The 15,434-nt window shown below is 38.9% G+C and overlaps 3 protein-coding genes across 14 annotated transcripts in view; 1 reads left to right on the top strand and 2 right to left on the bottom strand.

The window, feature by feature from the left end:
* Positions 1–1,021: 1,021 nt before the first annotated feature.
* On the bottom strand, positions 1,022–5,419 carry LOC106815020 (PAXIP1-associated glutamate-rich protein 1-like). Of its 8 annotated transcripts, none has more exons than XM_014819436.1 (6): positions 5,130–5,419; positions 3,725–3,800; positions 3,202–3,520; positions 2,710–2,787; positions 2,500–2,582; positions 1,022–2,105 (listed from the first exon to the last, which is right to left on the bottom strand). In XM_014819436.1, exons 3-6 carry the CDS (start codon positions 3,417–3,419, stop codon positions 1,960–1,962), a joined length of 525 nt encoding a protein of 174 aa, XP_014674922.1. In that variant the 5' UTR covers positions 3,420–3,520; positions 3,725–3,800; positions 5,130–5,419; the 3' UTR covers positions 1,022–1,959. The 8 variants fall into 8 exon arrangements, with proteins under 8 accessions (XP_014674922.1, XP_014674921.1, XP_014674927.1 ...); XM_014819435.1 differs by having other exon boundaries at positions 5,332–5,409; XM_014819441.1 differs by having other exon boundaries at positions 3,202–3,365; positions 5,332–5,409.
* Positions 5,420–5,718: 299 nt separating this feature from the next.
* LOC106815021 (death-associated protein 1-like) lies at positions 5,719–12,054 on the top strand. Its single transcript, XM_014819443.1, has 4 exons — positions 5,719–5,932; positions 9,161–9,266; positions 10,270–10,315; positions 10,855–12,054. The coding sequence occupies exons 1-4, from the start codon at positions 5,878–5,880 to the stop codon at positions 10,969–10,971; spliced, it is 324 nt and encodes a 107-aa protein (XP_014674929.1). The 5' UTR covers positions 5,719–5,877; the 3' UTR covers positions 10,972–12,054.
* A 148-nt stretch (positions 12,055–12,202) lies between these two features.
* The window catches only part of LOC106815018, a 37,129-nt gene continuing 33,897 nt past the window's right edge, over positions 12,203–15,434 (bottom strand). For all 5 annotated transcript variants that reach the window (XM_014819429.1, XM_014819432.1, XM_014819431.1 and 2 more), the window contains one exon: positions 12,203–15,100. In XM_014819429.1, coding sequence (XP_014674915.1) covers positions 14,930–15,100 — 171 coding nt within the window. In that variant the 3' untranslated portion in view covers positions 12,203–14,929. The remainder of the gene's footprint in view (positions 15,101–15,434) is intronic.

Raw genomic sequence — 15,434 nt, 5'->3', positions numbered from 1 at the left:
GATGTCGTTTGGAAACTGCACAGAATAACATGCAATTTATTTAAATTATCAAAAGATTTACGTCGTTTAGAAATACAATAGCGTTAAAGATCACATTTAACATTTTGTTCGTTATAAAAACTGGTTTTTGCTGTTCTCTGATGAAGAACTAACAAACCATATTGAATTTGATTCAAATAAAAACAAGGTGCTGCCACAAATGAGCCGCGTCTATTAAAATAAAAAGGAAATGTTACCATGAATAAGAATGATTTTGCCTCGCCCTGATAGAGAACATGTGACGTAAATTAGTGTGAAATCGGGCATTTGAAATAAAACGAGGTTTCTGCCAAAATGGCCGTCTATAAGTTCATATATCAAAGTTTATTCACAAAGCATTTCCATTTCTTGCTCTCTGTCATAGAGTTCAGAACCATAAATTCAATCAAAGCCAACTTGCAACAACACAAATCTGCAGCATAAGAAGAATTACTCTCCTTTTTTAGTCATGTTTTTGTCTTGCATGCAGAAATCTGCAAAATCCAAAGTCAAAGTCGTCCTCGGCGATTATGCAGCAGAACATTTTGCAGGTATTTCAGCTTGACATTAATGTCATCACTAACTCCTGTTCAACGAAAAAAAAGAATGAGAGCAGAAGAATCGTGGCCTGGCTGTCATTGCTTAGAAACGGAAGGTTTAGGACTTGACAAATGCTCATTTTAGAGAATGTTCGTTCAGCACATGCAGACATAACAGACATTGTGGCCAGTCCTGGTGAAGCACGTCTGTGAGGAGGCAATGGAAAAATTTTTGTTTTTTTTGTTTTGCCAATCAAACAGGGGGGCCATGCGCCCCTTGTGCCCCCCCTAGGCTACGCCACCGTGATATACGAAAGGAACAGCAGTGTGCCCCAGCAATCATAGCATACACGATACATCTCTACAAACTTACAAAGGCCTGACAATCACAGGATAGTCAATCTTTTAGGAGCAGAGCGATGGTACATTACAATCACAACTTGATCAAACAGAAAACAGACACATGATGTTGCTAGATTTATTCTGAAATAATACATTTATTAAATATCCAATTATTGTAAAATATTGCTAATATTTGTCACTATACAGGTAAAACATGTTCATAGGTCACGATAACGTTCGCGCTAAATTATACATCTTATATACTTTCAGCAAGTATATACTGCTATCAAGTAGATTGAATCCAAGGAGATAATTGTAAATGAGGTAACATTAACACATGAGGCTCTCTGATATTATTATCAGACTCTTTAATCCAACAATGCCATAATTAATTGTTAAAGTAAATAACTAAACATCTGTTCAACAAACGAAACAATACAAAGAAACTAAGACGTATCAAGCTTTTCTTATAGCATTCAAATATGGGCCATGGGAAATATAGCAACTATTCTGCCATACCTGTTGGCTTTGAAAATGAAACATTTAAAGGTACAATGTATGGCATTTAGGTGCTCTCGGGCACTCCTAGTTTGGCTCAGAATCCTCTGCAACAGTGATTAATATTGCTTGCACACCCTTTCGTTAACGGTCAGCCAACGGAATATGGTAATATACATGGCAGCACTTTGCCCAAGCACACACAGATAAATGGTTTTGCAGTAATAGTACGATAGAATTTACATATACACACAGCGCCCGTATATGCCAGACTGAGTGTTAAAGCACCTAAATGTCAGATTTGTTCCTTTAACTTTAATATTGGGCTTGCTGTCCTAGCTGGGTCTGATCCAAATGCTGATCCACAGAATAACCGATAATACATGCGATTCCTATAATACATACATGCATATATACGATATCATGATCAGGAGTTATAATAATGACAATAGTGTGTCATTATTTACCCCTGATGATTATCTACGTGCTGACCCTTCTGTTTTTATTCCTGTGGCCTTCATGAATGCCATCAGTACAGGCATGTTGCTCTTTGCATTGATCACTAACTTAATTCTGCACTACACTCGTTCGTCTGCTCTGGGTTCTGCAGGAGCTGCTGCTGCAGGCGTCTGTGACGGGCCATGTCCTTCATCACATGCTGGAGATTCGCAACTCTCTTCGGGGTGCGGCGCGACAGCCTCGCACCGTCTGCGAACACGCACGTGGCATCAGATGACGACAGTGCCATCTTGTGGCAGAGATATACACTAAATACTGGTACAAGATTGTTTATATTGGGATGTGCAAGAACGGTGAATATGACATCATTAGACCAGTTCGAATAAGTAAATGCATAATCACATTTTCAGTAATAGCCATATTTCTAATAATACCGGTACGTTATTACAAACCAGGATAGTGTACCGTCTACGTTTCCATTAGCATCAAACATTGGGGAACAAGTTCCGTGCTTGCATTACTAGGTGTGGATTGATTGTACGTACATTCGTTGAAGGCTATGAAAAAACTATAACTCATGTTTATAACAATCAGGTTCCTTGCTATCAGTGCCAAATGTACTTTTATTTCTGAATTGACCTACCGGGTATCCACTTTGGTGCAACTACAACAGACGTGTCAGACCCACTCTCGTCATCAAAGTCAAATTCAGTTGGCTCCTCAATTCTATGTATTATAACAATAAATGTTATTCATGAGTGACACGCATTTACAAAGCAGGTCGATTTTTGATAGTTTACATGAGTTAGAACATGTCTTTGACATATTACTTGTACATTACATATATACTTACTCCTCCTCATTGGAATTTTCATATTCAGTACGTATAGTGTCACAATAATTAGGGTCAATCTCTGGTGTAGGTGGTCTCCTGCAAACAGAAATAATCATTACAATGGATATGGAAAATGAAAGTAGGAACATCACTCACCAACATATGATAGATAAATGTGGAAAAGGCAAATATTCATTAAATGGTATTATTTATATTTAAACTGTTGATTAAACCTATACATTTTTGTAGCTTCTCTAATGTTCTCATAAAGGATTAAATTGCACTCAAAACTAATGCCAACTGCATCAGAAACAGCCTTCACCAACTGGGGAAGCTAACTGTAACAAGATTAATATACATCAATAGTATATATACAAACACACTAAACTAGACAGTATGTGTGACATAAAAATATCCAACTGGCTGGACTAGTACAGCATCGTATTACATTGGAAAAAAGGTGGTGCAAGCAGCAGTTACACGTTTAACTCTAGGCCCTACCCCACCTACCTGCCAGGGTTTTCCCACTGCAGTTGCAAGACGGGGTTCGATTCAATTCTCACATACAAGCCGTACATTTCCTTGGGGTCAGGGTGCCAGTCACCCGTTAAGGATCCATCTGGTTTGTACATGTCATCATCACTGCAGTCCTCAGACCAATCATCATCTTGATTCTGAGAGAAAAGCTGCACCTGTGATCTTCCCTCTGGCTCTAAGCCTATACCCATTCTGCTCCACTGATGTATCAGTAATTGTCATGTGTTGTATTTGCTTCAATGTCATGCAGTGGTGTACTTGCTTGCTCTGTGTTTCCTCTCGCCTACTACCTCTGCAAACAGATTTGTAGTGAAAAATGCTAGGATAAGCTCTATTTTTGTTTGTTCATCACGAAGTTCATTTTAAAATTTACCCAAATTAAATAATTGCTTTAATCGCGTAACTGCAAGAACTTTCAGGTGTGGCCAACCAATATCCCATTGTGCATATAATAAATATGCTTCTGTAACCCAATGAAAAGGATTTCCACTCATACCAGATATGTAGGGTTCGAATTTCATCATTGCAGCGACAGCTTGAGCCATAACTGCTCTCAGTACTTGCCATGATGCCTTGAAAATTAGAGGATGTCCACATGAGAATATCATGATGGTTACATTTATTGTATCTACCGACTACCGTGCCCACGGTACGGGCACTTGGAACGTCTCAATAAAAAATAATGGTAAATAAACACAAAATGTATTTACTACCATTCTCTCTTATTCATGTTGTTTGTGCACAGGGCAGGCTTTCATTTGCGCTCCACCGCGCACCCAAAATTGTGCCCTGGCGGGTGCATCATCGCACCTCATAAAAGTAGTTGAAATATCGCGCACCAAAAATTCTCTTAATACTGGCAATGCCACCTGTCACAATTATTACAAAAGTTAGCGACACACAACAATTTGTGGTGTGTAATTAGTAACTGAACGTATGACAATTTGTGGTGTGTAAGTAATTGAACGTATGACAGAGGTACAGGTTACTACCCTCTGGTTTATACAACTAGACAACAGCATCCAAATACAGGTACCTACACGGTAGCCACAAGTTACCTGCTCGTTTTCCACTATACGTGGCGAGAAGTGGTTTTCTGCCGACGTGAAACAGTCGTAGGGCTGGAGGGGCTACATACGTGGCTACTACGTACAAGTAATTTGGCTAGTTTGTTGATGGATTGTGATGATATTTCGTGCTGAAATATGCAGGTACATGGATTAGAGTCTCTAAGGATGAAGATCAGAATAAATAAAACAAGTTTATTTTTACATCCGATCAACTCTTTTATTAATCTGTGTGCTAGTGTTGGGTTGTTGGATGAAAAGAATGTAATCATGACGAAGCCATTGAATGAATGAAGGTGAAGATGAATGATAATCAGTGGATTGACATGACATCCCAATTTTCGTTTTGGATTTCACTCTAGACTGAGGATTGGTCATGATTCCATCATCACACCCAATTAAGAGGCATGATGGAGAGTCCTCAAGAAGCTCTCCATCATCCCTTTTAAGGGTGTGATTTTTAGTGGAGCTCTCCATCATGCCTCTTTTTTAAGGGTGTGATTATGTAGCGTGAAAATACCCCCTATGGTGTCCTAGGCGAGTCATTGGTAGTCCTCCTGTACTTTTCAAATCTGAAAGCCTGCACAGGGCGTGCGGTGTACTTTACTACTTGTGTGTTGCAGACGAGCATTTGACCGGCATTTACAGGTATTTTACTATTTATCGGCAATAACAGGCGAAATAGAGTAGAGAAACATTAAGACTTTGGTAGTAAAAACAGTTCGTGTTTATTTACCATTGTTTTTTTTATTGAGACGTTCCAGGTGTCGCCCACCGTGCATACTGTATATCTAGTTAAATGTAGTTTGTTGTAGGGCTTAGCCTACCGGGTACCTTCTCAGAACTTGACAGAAGGCTTCTGCCTGAAACAAACCAATGCTCCCACTTCACTTGTTACCACATGTTACGGTTACCACTTCACTTCTTTCCACATGTGAAGCAACGAATAGCGATAATCATAGCTCGGGACCACACGACGCGTCGCAGAGTGGATATTTTAGTATTTACAACATTGCAACATTCAAAAACAGACTACCTTTTTCCGCTTAGCTCCGCTCCGCTAGCGAACATGGCGAAATGAAACTGCCGCGGAATCCCAAGGAACTGCATCATAGCTGATATCGCCTTGCCGTTCACAGGTAATTTAACACGAGAAACGACTTCCGGAGTCAGTCTTACTCCCGCGCAAATAAACCATTTTCGTCATTATTAAAATAAATTTGATTGATCAAATAAATATAGATTGAAATATAATCGGAAATATTCAAAATGTAACTAATTTTGAATATTTAATCGTACATATTAGTTTTATTAACGAAGGGGAATGTTACTAGTATAGACTTGTACAGCGTCTCTGAGATACATATGTGATATGAGTAACAGCTCGAACCTAGAGTTTAAAGACTGAAGAGACATGGGCCAGTCTACGACCACGAGACCCTGGGCCGTAAATACACGCAAAGTGATGACGTTTCCATGCTTCCACAGCTGTCAGAAAGTTACACGTTGCATCTCCAAGCATTTCGCGTTTGTTCTTGTAGTCCTACTGTAGTTTTACAGTTACCACGTAATCGGAATCGCAATGGCTGATGAAGCTGGAGATGCTATTGATCTTAAGGCTGGTCATCCTCCTGCGGGTATGCATGCAGCATGGCGCTTAGCAATTTGTTTCGTTCTAGTATAGTAAATCAATAATGCCGACACAGATAAGTGTTACTGTTACTGTTAGTAACTCAACTTACCCCCCTGTGGGCGTGGTGTTGACATCAGACATCACATAATTGTTGGAGGTGAATACGGGAACCTTGACCTTCCGTATTACCTCTAGACATCCCGAGTTGATACCCTCTTAAAGACTATAGGCCCATTGATTACTATGCAATGTTGACGAATGCTAAAGTACCCTAAGTAAAGTACCCTAACTGGCACCTTGTGAAGTTGTGAAGTTGTGTAGTTAATAAGTACATAACCTTATACTTATAGCCTAACGCGTATTAGTTTGTTCAATATCACTGCTGGTTACATTACAAGCAATACTTGATTGTAACAATGATGTGAACAACCGGTTGTTGATATTCATTTAGTTGCTGTAAATGTCATTCAGGAGTCGAGCGATGAGTCGCCGATGACGTAAACGTTTGTGCGGCCCGTATATGGTTTGGACGCTAGATGAAATGGAGGTGTCAGCGGTGTAGAGACTGCACATTTCTGTAGTGGCCCTAGGAGTAGCCGACTACGGTACGACAGGCGTTACACAGTTAACGCGTGTCCTAGTTGTTTGGATTCAGTGTTTGCTCCTGCCGTTATATTAGGCAGGACGGGGATGCCCGTAGCAAATAACAGGTAGTACTAGTGGAACAGAACACAGTTAGATTCAGTTAACTGTACGGTTATAGTTTTATTGCTTCCTACTAGTTTACAAATAATTCCCCTGCATTCGTATATTGCCGGCTTCGTCTTCCTCTCTCACGTTCGTCCTCGCTTCGCGTAGACCTAGGCAGCCTCTACGGGTGTTTCCCTCGTAGTCGCTCCTGGCTCTACCTAACTGAAATCCCGTTCTTCTCCTCCGTTTTGTTCCCCTTTCCCGTTGTTCTCCGGTTTTCACCTACCTGAAAACCTAGCCTTCTACTCCCTCTGTTATCTCTCTCCTCGAGACCTAAACGGTTTTCTCCCTTCTCTTCGTCCTCTGCTTCTTCTTCTTCTTCTTCTTCCTACCTAGACCTGAAAAATAACGCTAACGCTGCTCGGTTCGGTGTGCCTTATATACCTAGCTGGCCCCGCCCCCTCCATGCCGTTGTTTTGCACGCGTTGTCAAAACATGCAGATTTCGTTCGCTGGTGCAATCGCTTTCACCTGCTGACGCAACCCGTGGCTGGTACGATGATTGCATCATCGTATGTAACTCGTTTCTAAGTAAATATTTCTCTCTTCGACAACTTAGAGTATTCATTCTATTCAAATCTCTTCATATATTATGCTGACCACTAGTACATAACCGAGTTGATTATTATATTATATTTATCGCTTTTCGCGTAAACACTCCTTGTTTTCCCCGACCATAGTAGTAGTAGTGATAGTATGATCCAAGATGGCTGCGCCCAGGTGTTGATCGATCCCCTATGTGCTGCCTATATTTTATCCTCTCTTTAGTCAATATATGGTTATTCCATCTATACTGTGAGTTCAATCTATCCCTCCTGCTCTAGTCTACTGCTCCTGTGAGTTACAGACCCCCGAAATCTCCACATTTCCATGAAAACGGAAAATGGACGGAAATCACGGAATCACCCCCTCTGAAACGGAATCACCAGTTTCACCAAAAATAACCTCCCAAAACACAAAAATAACCTTTAAAACAGTTAAACAGTTTAAAACAGCTCAAATCACTCCCAACACACACAAAATGATTATGAAAACTTATCTTACATTCATCACTTTAGCCCTCCAAAAAAAAATGACAGATCCAAAAAAAAATTACAAACACAAAAAACAGGCATTCATCAGTGTTTTCTCCTAATTTTAATTATTTCTGAATTAAAATGTAGAAATTTGCTGAAACGGAATTGAAGTGGAATTTAGTAATCTCCGAAACGAAATTTGGCAAATTTTGAAGCGGAAATGTGCAGTCTCTAGCGGTGTAACCACGGCCACGGACTAAACATGGAAATGGAGTAAAACACACGTACTAATCACGGACGCACATGAACAGCCCTCACAAAAAGCTCCTTATCACGAGCGTCCGTGTTTACGAAATCACTGATGATAGCATTGCGTACGGCCGAGCGTGCGTGCGAAAATGTCCAGTGCACTATAAATCTGTATCACACCCACTTCGCCGGCAGCGGTTTGAAACTGTAAACAACTGATTTCTTGGACTGCGGATTTCAATTGGACATTTCTTAGTAACCAGCAGTGATATTGGACATTTCTTAGTAACCAGCAGTGATATTGGACAAACTAATATGCGTTTTGATGTAAGGTTATGTACTTATTAACTACACAAGGTGCCAGTTACTCTAGCATTCGTCAACATTGCATAATCAATGGGCCTAGTATGCCTTTAACGCAAGCACTGCGATTTTTACCACTTTCCTCTAGGTGCCCTCATTTCAATGAGAACTTGAGAAGTACACTAGGTCAATGTAAAACACTTTAATTGAAACAGCAATCACTGTCAAACACTTCAGAAAATGTAGTGTTCTTATTAATATAACTATTAGACTTCTGTGCACTAAGTCATATCAGAAATGAAACGATGACATAGATTAACATTTGCAATCAATTGCATTTATTAAATGTTGAAAAATAACACCGAATTTTAATCTACGGGTGTCCAATCAGTATCACATATGGTTTGCACATTTGTCCACAAAAACATGGGACGACAATAAAATTGAGTAATTTTTTTTTACACAATTTAAGATGTTTAAAATTCATTTGGTAAGATTTGTTTTTCCAGTGACAGTGGTGTATACCACATACTTTACTGAGTGAGCCCTGGCTATTTTGATGATATAGCGATTGTATAATTATATATATGTGTGTGTGTGTGTGTGTGTTTTTCAAATGTGTGCGTTAAAACGGCATGTTCTTGCAGCAAAATGCTTAGATGCTAAACGAGAGTATTACGAAAGTAGCGCCACAGTGATGTTTACACATCTGGGACACAACCGAGCGATCGTTAACAGTTCTTTTCTATGATAAAACAAGTTATAAGTCATTATTAATATTATATGTTTGTTCAGTACAGAATTGTGAAATTTGTTTAAATCACATGTTATCCACATTACTTATGCAATCAGGAAACAAATGGTTGTTACGATATCAGTGATTGATTAATTTAATGTTATGTATTCTGTTGGCAGTTAAGGCCGGAGGTATGAGGATTACCCAACATAAAACTCCCCAAGAATCGGTGAAAAAAACTGAAAAAATGTCGGAAGAAGATAAAGAAGAGTTTCCAGAGCCAAGGTAGAACAAAAGTGAATTGTCACGGTCACTGATGTAACTTGTCATTTTAGATGTATTATATACCATAAATTCACTAAGTAAAATCGAAAGTAAATTCAGTAAAATCTTTTCCTGTAAAGCAGTGCCCTGAGTAATTAACTCGGGAAGAATTTTTTACTATGATTACATTTTACCACAGTGGTTTAACTTGTGTAACTAACCTGTTTGCTCAATCCTAAAAACAAAACGGTTCTACACTATAATTGAAAAATATAATTTTATCCAAAAGGTCATTATATCCACTTCAAGGATCATGTCAGAGTGAAAATCTAGCAATGTTTACAACAACTAATTCTGGTGACCTGTAATGTGGTTTTCTATTGTGCCTCAGACCTAATGTCCCATAACCACTGGCTTTTAGGTGTACCATGAAAATCGCCAGATATAGTGATGACTGTGTTTCGTTCCAAACTGCATTTAAGCAGAAATATGCCCCAATGCCCTTAGCTTTGGCCCCTATTTCTGCAGAAACAGGGTTTCAAATGAAATGCAGCCATTTCCATATCTGGGCATTTTGGGATGAGATGGTTGCTCATTTGACAATTAAATGTGAATTGACTAAAAAAAACTGCCATCTTGGCTTGGAATTGTTAAAGTAAATGTAATAACATTTCTGACCAATGTTACGTTAGTAATGTGTTGCACTGAAGATTGAGGAAACATTTTAATTTTATAAGTCAACCCATTGGAAAGTAAGTAACAACAATAATAAATCATAAGTGGTATATGATTTATTATTGTAAGCCTATTTTTACAATGGGCTACGTAATAGTAAATATAAATATAAAAATAAAATATATGTAATTAGTAAATACACTTGCAGTAGAAATTGTGGTATTTAAATTTAATATGTAAACAATACAATGGTATAGCTACTCATAATAATGGTGAGAAGTGTATCTGACTAGTTTTTACACATTTTTTTTATCATTGTTTATTCTAAACCTATATGCACTTTTTACAGCCCACCAAAGGCACAGACAGTTGTAGTGGCTGGGGCAATGTCTAGGGTGAGTCTCTAGTGTTGTGTTAATGGATTTGATTATATTGACTGAGGTAAAGCTATTGTACTACAGGTACCTCATCAAAATGTGTATACTGAGAATGCATTAACAATGGTAACAATTAACTAGAGAGCACAAACTATGGAACAAATAATGATAAAAGCTAACAATCATGTCTTGGTTTTAATTAAGTTGCTAATGGCTGCCCAGGACTAGTAAAATGGGAGGCATGACAGCTAACTTTATTCAATAACCTGTCTAACAGGACAGGCAAAATATACGACTACCAGCCTGTTTGGAATAAGCTTCATTGTTAAAATATCAGTTGAGATCCATTCACTATTCATTCAGTTGGTTAATCCACAATCTTTGTCAGTCATTATATATATCTATACCAGCAGCATATATATGTGAGCATAACGTTACTTATTTCACCTGAAAATAAGACGTGGTTTTCAATTGTTATACTTGTTGGAAAATATAATATTAAAAAATATGAATATGACAAATATCTTCTTATATTTATATACATATATGTCTATCAGGGTAACAAAGATTTCCCACCCGAAGCTGTGAAAGCTATGCATGAAAAGCCCATGCCTACACACGACACACGGCCAGCCCACCAGCCTTCAAAGGTTATCCAACAACCCAGGAAGTAGATGAATTTGGCAGACTACTGAGAGCAAGTCTTGACACATGAAGAATAGGAGAACCTCGGCGTGGTCAAAGAATTGCTAAACCATTTTATACAAATGTTTAATACCGGCTTGCCTAGACGAGCTATTTATTAATTAATTGTGAGCATAAATCATGAATTCAAAGAGAACACCACGCTCAATCGATGGCCCACACGTACATGTGCAGCTGTGTAAATGAGAATGGCGTATGGTTAAGAGATGCTACAGAAAATATGCCAGCTTTCACCCAATATTGTCAGAAATTTACGTTTTTTGTATTGATTCTGTACTATTTTGTGATTCATGGTTTAAAGCTATAACTTTTGGAACTGTCGTGCATAATCAGTAAATTTCAGGCTTGTATAAAGCCTGAGAAACCTAACATAGATGTATACTATTGTTTTTTGATGATTACTTTAAATTATGCAAAAAAGCTCTTCAGTAGTTTATATTCCCTCTGATTATTCATTCTATCTCAAATGTGTTCTCCAAAGAATGCATTTAGCTGGAAAACTTTGTGTATGAAGTATGTTGTGCAGGTCACTACCTCTCAGTCAATCCAGCATTACATCTTTTCTATGGTGGTGCCAACGTTCTGATAAAAATTTCTAGTGATGGTCAATTTTGATGTTTTTAGTTAAGCAAGTGTCGATTAAGGTTAACATTTATTAAGCTGTTTTGTTGAATTTGGGTGCATAAAATTGTTTACAGACATGGGGCCATTAATTTGTGAAGATTGATTTCTAGGTAGGAGGAAAACTCGATATATATAAATTACTAGTGGGATAGTGTAGATGTCTGAGCTAGCATGTTGCTGAAAATGCAAGTGACGTTTGTTTACAATTCTAGAGTGAGCACATCTGGCAGTTGTTGTATAGTCCAGTTTAGTTGTTGAATGGATGGTGGATAGTAGAAGAATACTTACAGGCACATTTTATTATTGCTCTATTTACCTGGATCAGGGTTTTTTACGCAAGATCTGGTGCAATTGGTTCAAAAAAGAGATGTATGAAATATTTAGAAATTCTAGTAACATCGACAATAAAATCGACCATCGACCAATGATTTATTTGTTCTTGTTCTGGTAAAGTGCATCGTTGTAGGTATATACTGACACCTTTACTGTACATATAGTTTGTGAAGCAACGATAGCAGCTTCTAATGATTAACGATTATTACTTCATCACATGTGAACGAATAAATCTACATGTGGTTTAATGTAGTTAATTTCATTTCCCATACATTTATTTTAACACATATTTATATACATATAATGTATCAAAAGGGATTTTATTTTTATACATTGGACACATTTTGACAACCTCACACACACTGGACTTGGCCTAAATTTATAAACATAGAAAACCCCGTGTGCGGGTGTGTGCACCCACAATAAAACAGTCGAGCATAAATTTATTTACAAAAGCAAAATAACTATCTAATGACACAAATTTGCAACATACAATTACGCATCTTGTACAAAAGACATATAATAGTACTTCTGAAAGCAAGACATGATAACATACCAGTGTACATTTCCCACACACACACACACACACATCATGTGTAATTCGCTACACACACTGCACGATTGCTGTTTAAAAGTTGCATTGGGATTAATTTCATAATCTAAAAGCTAGAACATCAAACACCGTAATTCTACAGGCCATTGTAAAAGAGAGCAGCCACATGAGCGTTCAGCTGGAATACATGTGCTATGATATGCTGGAAACATATACAGCAAGTATGTAACGAAGACACATAGCTCACCGTTGCAGTGTGCAGCACCCATAGAGCTAATAATAGGGGGGAGGGGTAGAGTACATAACGTTGAAAACAGCTTGCATCTCACACTAAATTGAGGTAGCCTGTGATGCACACTCTATCTAAAACACTGAAAAGTTAGCATGGAATACCGGTGACTGTATGTATCAACTGCCCATGGACATGCGTGACCTTCCTAGATATTTGGAGACAGATTGACACAACCTGCAGATCGTACGATGTGCAATGGCTGGAATTGCTCTAAACGAGATGCCAATACTTGCATGCAACTACTGCAAGAAATACCGTATTTTGTGGCTTACAAGACGCTATGATGCATTAGATGCAAATTTAGAAGTTAATATAAATTTCCCACTCTGTGCTACCAGGTATAGGCTCACCTTAAGTAAGGCCGAACCCCTGTTTTTTCCACGTTTTTATCAATCAAATTCCCTACAATACATAGCATAAACCATCATCACCATTTGCATGGGTTAGTATACTCTGTAAGCTAGCTATTCTGGGGAGGTGCAGAGTATACCATACCGTTGACAAAAACATTTCCTTGATGTTGCGGTTTACAGGATGCAAGTTTTGCACATATTTTCTGAAAATAAAACTGCCACCCCGTAACCCGCAAAATACAGTAGTCCCGGGGGGGGGGGGCACTCCCTACAAAACAGGGTAGGTATGTGCCACTTGAGAGATGGAATTGGGGGTCTCCAGTACTAACTCAGCACATCAAAATGGGGGGCTTCGGAACGTGCGGAAAAAAGTAGAACATATCCACAGGGACGAGAAATATGTGAGAAGGGGGTCTCTGGAACAGAAAATATGTGAAAAGGGTGGTCTCCAGAACGGAATGTGAGAAGGGGGTCTCCGGAACGGAAAATATGTGAAAAGGGGGGTCTCCAGAACGGAATGTGAGAAGGGGGTCTCCGGAACGGAAAATATGTGAAAAGGGGGGTCTCCAGAACGGAAATTTTGAGGTGAAAAGGGGGGTACCTCCTGCGGTACATACCTACCATACAATATATAGGGAGTGCCCCCCCCCTCCCCGGGACAGTAGTATGACGACACATTCGTAATATAACAACAGAACACTTGTTTGGATGAATTAGATTAGTCGTGCTATGCAAGGACCTATCAAGATATTGAACAAGGTTTTTAATATGGTATTTCCGCGCGTGCCTGTGGAATCTCCTGAACTAATGTTGCTATGATACACTCCGTTCACGTGTGTTCGAATACACAGGTCTAACCTCGGGCTCATCGGATTTAACATAAAAAAGACGAGTGGCAGTAGACAGTACTAGACGAGTTAAAATACAGACGGGTATGTCAGCAATGATAAAATATATACATCGTACTCCTTACCTCTGAGAAATATCTAGGGACCACGAGTGCTCTTGATTTGTTGGAAGCTTCATCGAGAAAATACATGCGACAATCACATCAATGTTTTAATAAGCTTTATACAAATAAATTGTAACATCAACAATTCATGCATTGATCATATTCTCTTGTTTACAGTCGTTTCGACGAAAACGCAAGATGTCTAATGATAATATAGTTATTCGGAAGTTACTATGAACTTTCACCAGGAAGCTACGTTCGCGAAGTAATAACAGTTCATCTACACGGACATTTTGTGCTTCCCTATATTACAGTACAGTATTTATCATGGCCAATAACAAATGATATACGTATGCATAACGGATATAACCTCTGACAAGATGGCTACTGTACAATGTTATGCAATGTTAATGCACTATTATCATGTATGTATTCCAGACCTTCCTGGAATTTAATTTGTACTCCACCTATAGTTTCACAACGTCTATATCACGTGTCAGTCGTCTCTTCTGTACATTGAATTTTACAAGATATATAGCGACAGCATGATATATCGGGTGAACAGGTAATAAATGAATAATCTGGACATTGTTCGATGGCATCAGGACGTGTTCTTACAGGGAAACTCGCTCATCCTGAACCATCCATCGTATAAAGTCTGGCACTGCTAACGTGCACGGCAAACAGCATCCTAGAACATTGTCGATCGTTAGCGCAGTTCACCTGCCGTTGATTCCAAGCTCGTTAAACACAATCGTGACAGACCAGGAGATCTATACCTGCATTGCTCGCGGAGAGCAAATCGCAGTCCCGCTGGCGATCAGTCGAATTGATAGGTGGGAGAATTGGCCGACTTCTTGTACAGGCCGCTGAACTTGCTCATGTACTTCTTCACAAAGTCCTTTGCCTTGTGCTTGACGCTCTCGTTCACCTCCAGGTCTTCTACATTGTAGCAGTGCTTCAGCTCTTTGTTCATCACAGCGTGAGTCAGCTGCAAAGACAACAACAACTCGGCTGTTCACTCGCGTCTGTCAGTCATTTATACAGTATATAATACTAGTATATACAGTATTATTTAGTATATATTACTACAGTACACAATCTATTATCAAAAATTCTGAAAACCAAAAAGCTCCGAAAACAGAGTTTTTTTCGTGGAGGTCGTTTGCACACCAAAGTTCGCGTTTGGGTGCACAACGTTCACTGCAGAAATATTAATGTGCTTGGCATTACTCATACATATTGTACTGTACTGGTACAGCACTTGGCCTCTTGAAAACTTGGGTTTTAGTACTGGCTAGTTGCAGGATATACGGTATGTATAT

The sequence above is a fragment of the Priapulus caudatus genome, unplaced genomic scaffold, assembly GCF_000485595.1.
Source record: "Priapulus caudatus unplaced genomic scaffold, Priapulus_caudatus-5.0.1 Scaffold1024, whole genome shotgun sequence".
NCBI classification, from domain to species: Eukaryota; Metazoa; Priapulida; class Priapulimorpha; order Priapulimorphida; family Priapulidae; genus Priapulus; species Priapulus caudatus.
Note: the sequence above shows the minus strand (reverse complement) of the source record. Positions and strands in the feature narration are given on the sequence as shown.